This window comes from Sinocyclocheilus rhinocerous, unplaced genomic scaffold (genome assembly GCF_001515625.1).
Source record: "Sinocyclocheilus rhinocerous isolate Xijiao unplaced genomic scaffold, SAMN03320098_v1.1 scaffold4284, whole genome shotgun sequence".
NCBI classification, from domain to species: Eukaryota; Metazoa; Chordata; class Actinopteri; order Cypriniformes; family Cyprinidae; genus Sinocyclocheilus; species Sinocyclocheilus rhinocerous.
The window spans coordinates 265,493-271,118 of NW_015652550.1; the positions used below are offsets into that span (position 1 = coordinate 265,493).

Consider the following 5,626-nt stretch of genomic DNA (forward strand, 5'->3'; position numbering starts at 1 on the left):
TTTACATACTGTTTAATCAAAAACATTTTGCATTCTTTACTGATTTTGCCTACCAGTCTTTTCTGTTTCTTAAAAAATGTAACTGTGGTTGTAAGTTCAGCTGGGGAGGATCTGTCAATAAATCGCTTGACACATTTGAATAAACTAATGTTAACCAGAAAACTAACCAGAATGCAGTACAGCAACCACCAGAATTAGTGCAGTCTGGACATCAATGGAAACGTGTGAAAACTGTGTGGAATGGACAGAATAGAAGGACAAATAGAGGAGAGAGGGCACTGGGGCAGTAAAGCAGAGTTTCTTCTGGCTGTGGCAGGGAATGTGATTGGACTGGGTAACGTGTGGAGGTTTCCTTACCTCTGCTACAAGTATGGAGGAGGTATGAAACCAGCTGCAACCTAAATATACAATACACTTACTCCCTTAGCATTATGTCAGTGATATTTAAATTATGTGTTTTTGCACTGGTGTGTTCTCAGGGGCATTCCTGATACCCTATCTGGTGTTTGTGGTTACCTGTGGGGTGCCTCTGTTCCTGCTAGAGACAGCTATGGGACAGTACACACAGGAAGGGGGCATTACATGTTGGCATCGGCTCTGTCCACTTGCTGAGGGTGAGAGTTATAAAAACGTCTCTTTATAAAATATCTTAAAAAAAATGTTTAATTAAATTTCTTTAATCTTTTTGCATTGCACTTTTTTCATGCAGTTTTATACAATGTCGAAGTGACATTTTTTTCTCTTTATATCAGCTATTTCCTTTTCCCTTTTTTTCTTTGTTAAATGAACAATATTAATTGTTATAATTAACAATATTGTTTTCATGTAAAAATATGAATGTATGTTTCAGTAGAAAAAGACTGATGGAAGAAACCATCTGGTTTAATAAATAATCAGTAGAAAGACACAAAACTCAAAGTGCAGTGTAAATTAAACCAGCATTCATTTAAACTGGGTAAATCATCCTTTAAATCTTGTTTTGATTCTCTTCTAGTTATTGTATCTGTTTGCTTTTGTCAGGTATTGGCTATGCAGGACAACTGATTCTTCTGTACAGTTGCATGTATTACATCGTCATTCTGTCTTGGGCGCTTTTCTACCTCATCTCCTCTTTTAGCTCCCAACTTCCGTGGGCCAGTTGTGACAACACCTGGAACACAGGTGATGATCTAAATAAATAAATAAACATAATATTAAACCTGTCTGCTGCCATCTTCTGAATATCCAATCTTAATTTCCCACTTTTCTTTTTCTTTTTCTTAGATGACTGTGTAAATCTTGCTGCAAAGAATTTGACCCTCAACCGAACAACGCTGATTAATTCAACACCTGCAGCTACTGAGTTCTGGGAGTAAATAATTACAGTGATACAGAGTTTTGCAAGAACATTGTGAACGATATCTCTTGGGGGACCATCAAAATAAAGTGTTAGCAGATATTTAGCAGACAGTCTACCTATACTCTAATGACTGGTAGTTGACACGTAAAGTTACTTAGAGTTAGTAGAATGTCTAAAGTGGACTATCAAAATAAAGCGCTACCAAAAACAAAAGCATATTGTTTCTGATTCTCTCATTACAGACGCAGAGTGCTCTCTCTCTCTGGAGGCATTGAGGAGATCGGTAAGATCAACTGGGAGATTCTTCTGTGTCTTATTGCAATGTGGGTCATATGTTATTTCTGCATCTGGAAAGGAGTCAAATCTACAGGCAAGGTGTGCAAAAATGTCACTTTATTTGTATGTACTACTTTCTGAAAAAAAATCAATTAGTTCTATTTATTGGTAAGAAAATAGTGTTTTGTCACATTGCTTTCGTCTATGTGGCAGAAGGACCATAAAAAAATATTTTTTGGCAGTAATTTAATATTGCAATTGTGCCTGTAGGTGGTGTATTTCACAGCTACATTTCCTTATGTGATGCTGCTTGTGTTGCTGATTCGTGGGTTGACTCTTCCTGGAGCTCTGCAGGGGGTTGTGTTTTACCTGTACCCTGAACCGGCCCGTCTCTTTGACCCGCAGGTAACCCCAGCATCTGCCCTCTACCCCAATGTGGCCTTACAACCACATATAGCCTAAAACTAATGACTAGATCACATTATTAGTTAACCCTTTAACTGTCACCCGTCCCCTCTGTGGGACGCCTAAGTTTACTTCACTATATTACAATTAAATCCTAATCTAATCATGACAAACTATATATCGTTGGAAAGGTCTAAGACTCCTAAATAGATATTTTATCAATGTTTTTGTTAAAAATTATGTAGGAAAAGTAATAGATTAATTTTTGACAAGAGTGCACCTCAAAAATCTACATCATATCAGGAGTTCTGACCTTTGTCAAAAAAAGTCTTCTTTGTTGCCTTTTTCTCTATCACACTTTAGAAATCATCAGAAATTATATATCAATTGAAAACTTTAAATCTCAAAATTCATCCTTTGAAACCCATTTTAAAATCAAACATTGCATTACCATGAAAATGGTACATCAATATCATGTTACAAAATGTTTTCGTTCATGAGCGGGCATAGAGGAGAAATAATAATGTACAGTATGTGGAAAATAATGGGTTTTTTTTTCCTTAAACCACATAAACACATTTCATTACACCAAATACACAAAATAATGTTCTTTTTGGCAACACCATATGACCCCTTTAAAATTTTTAACATATCACTACATTTTAACATTAAAAAGTGTGTTTTTTCTGTAACTAGCAACACATTTATACTATTATTATATTTAAATTGCTGTGTGTGTGTGTGTGTGTGTAGGTTTGGTTGGAGGCCGGAGCTCAGATCTTATTTTCCTACAGTGTGTCTGTTGGCACTCTCACTGTTTTAGCCAGCTACAATAAATACAACAACAACTGCTACAGGTTAGTATTGATGCTTTCCATAAAATGACAAAGAATAAGAATATAAATGGTTAAACAATTGAACAAATTAACTATTTGTTATGTTGTATTAGCTAAATGAAATTCTTGAAATGTATACTGCATGTGATTTTCAGCCAGCAAATGCTAGACAATGAATGACGTTGTTTGTGTGTGTTTTTATAAACTACTCTATGTCTATCAGGGACAGCTTGTGGCTTTGCGTTCTGAACAGTTGCACGAGTTTGGTGGCTGGCTTTGCTGTGTTCTCAGTATTGGGCTTCATGTCCCAAGAGCAGGGCATCCCCATTGCAGAGGTGGCAGAATCAGGTAATGCAACATTTTATGAAAACACTGGATGTATGTATTATAAGAGTACTGAAAGCTTAATGAAATACTGCAAACAGATACTGTATTCAAGTTATGACTAATAATACGTACTGCTCAAAATCCGATCTCGAACTGTCTCTGACAGGGCCAGGACTAGCATTCATAGCTTATCCACAGGCAGTAGCTATGATGCCTCTTCCTCAGTTGTGGGCTGTTTGTTTCTTCATCATGATTATTTTGCTGGGGCTAGATACACAGGTGAGCTAAAACTGACTATTAAGTGGTAACAACTTGAAATGTAAATCACTACAAATTTTGCTTTAACAATATAAAATTAATAACAATTTTAAAAGTTTAAAATTTAGATTTAACATTTATATGTATAACTAAAATTATATTTACACTGAATATTTATAGTTTTGTTATAAAATTAAATATGTGTACAGCATTGACCAAAAAGATTAGACCAAAGAAAAAAGCAGGGTTCATGAACTGCAAACATTTTATTTAGAGTATTTTCATGCTTATGGAGTATAAATACAACAGCAGCTCCAAATTCACTTGGGATCTTTTGGTGTTAGTTGGAAAACCAGCGTTCAGTGTGTTGAAGCGATAGTTCACCCAACAATGAAAATTCTGTTATCATTTACTCACCCTCATGTTGTTCCATACATATCACTTTCCCTTTGAAGTTTGTTTCAATGGAAGCCGTCACAACGTCAGTGATGGACCTGTTCCCCGTGATTCTGCGCAGAGAAGGACGGCGAGAAATCTTCATACTGCTCTTCTGTCTCACTTGCTTCTTGGGCCAATTCATCATGGTTACAGAGGTCAGAAGAAACTGTGTTTAGTGTGAGGAGAGTAAAATGAACTAAATTTGAATTTCCCTCTGGGATTAATAAAGTATCTAAAATGAGTTATCACACTAAAAAATGAACTGAGCCTACAATATAAAGGCATAATGTTAAAATGAACAGTAAACCAATTAATTAATTAACAAACCAAAAAAATAAACTGAACCTATAAAGGCCTAATGTTAAAGGCCAATGTTCAAAAACATTTTTGTTATCATGTTTAAATTGAAGATAATAAATAGCCAATTTAAACTTCTAAAAATTCCCATGGAGAGCTGTAAGACTGAGAGCCTGTGCAATTTTATTTCTTTAATTTGTGTTTTATATTATTACCGCCACAATACCTTAATCTGGCCCTGGTTGTAATGTTGTATTGTGACTTGCAGGGGGGGATGTATGTATTCCAGTTGTTTGACTACTATGCCTGCAATGGAGCCTGTGTATTGTTCCTGTCTGTGTTTGAGACTCTGGTCATGGGTTGGATTTTTGGTGAGTCGCACACAAGCTAAAACCATAACATAATAAAGCCAACAGAATACATTGTCAGTGCTGGAAAGCCAGTGAAGCTAAATCTTCTGCACACCACAGGGGCTGAGAGAATGTTTGACATCATTGAAGACATGACAAAGTCACGGCCCAACTACATATTCATGCTGTGCTGGAAATACCTGACTCCTCTCGTATCTGTGGTGAGTGTCTCTGCATTCTGATTGGGCCTGTTTTGTCCTATAATTTATAATATTTGTGAATATCTGAGGCATTTCTTAGCCATAGTGTTGAACTCAGTTCTTGCTATCTTTTTTCTTTTGCATCCTTTTTCACTGTTTCTCTTTCTCTTCTGTCCATTCTCAGGTGTCTTTTGTCTGTTCTATGGTGGAGTACACACCCCTCACTTTTAACCGCTGGTATGTGTACCCAGACTGGGCGTATGCACTAGGCTGGTTACTGGCCCTGTCCTCCATCATACTGGTGCCTGGATGGGCGCTGGGTCAACTGTTTGCTGGGAAAGGGAGTCTAAAACAGGTCAGGAGGAAAACATGTTTATCCCTGGCATTTTATAAGATAAACAAGGCAAGAAACAGTAAATGCTAATCTACACAACTAACCAAGAGAATATGTCTAGTCCACTTTCAAGTTTTAGTACTACCTCACTGTTGTTTTCCCGTGTTTGTGTGTCTCGACAGCGTTGGCGTCACCTGTGTAGTCCTGATCCAGAGCTTCCTCTCACCTGTAAACAAAGAGCTGAAATGAAGGAAACTACTTTTACTGCAGAGATGGAAGATTTAGTTAGGGCAAACATAGATGGAGATGAAAATGGACTCTAAAAGAAAAAAAAAATTATTTTGTAGTCAATATTTTCATTACTATTTGAGTAAATAGTCATGAAGGATACTTAACAACCTGCAGAAACAAGGCCCAAAATTAATTCCTTTATCTCTGCCAACAACTAGTAATCCTATTTGCTCAACACAGAGTCAAGAGGACATCCCTAAACCAGACAAGTTGTTTCACACTACCAAAACATTTGTTAGAATGTTTCTGCATCTCATCAGGAAGTATTTTAGAGT

At 36.6% G+C, this 5,626-nt stretch overlaps 1 protein-coding gene across 1 annotated transcript; it reads left to right on the plus strand.

Annotated features, from left to right (window-relative positions):
• Nucleotides 1-240: 240 nt before the first annotated feature.
• Nucleotides 241-5,383, plus strand: LOC107715134 (sodium- and chloride-dependent GABA transporter 2-like). Its single transcript, XM_016521199.1, has 14 exons — nucleotides 241-379; nucleotides 480-614; nucleotides 1,021-1,161; nucleotides 1,264-1,351; nucleotides 1,582-1,714; nucleotides 1,886-2,020; nucleotides 2,774-2,877; nucleotides 3,080-3,204; nucleotides 3,350-3,462; nucleotides 3,897-4,034; nucleotides 4,445-4,547; nucleotides 4,647-4,747; nucleotides 4,911-5,081; nucleotides 5,243-5,383. The coding sequence occupies exons 1-14, from the start codon at nucleotides 241-243 to the stop codon at nucleotides 5,381-5,383; spliced, it is 1,767 nt and encodes a 588-aa protein (XP_016376685.1).
• The last annotated feature ends 243 nt before the right edge of the window (nucleotides 5,384-5,626 follow it).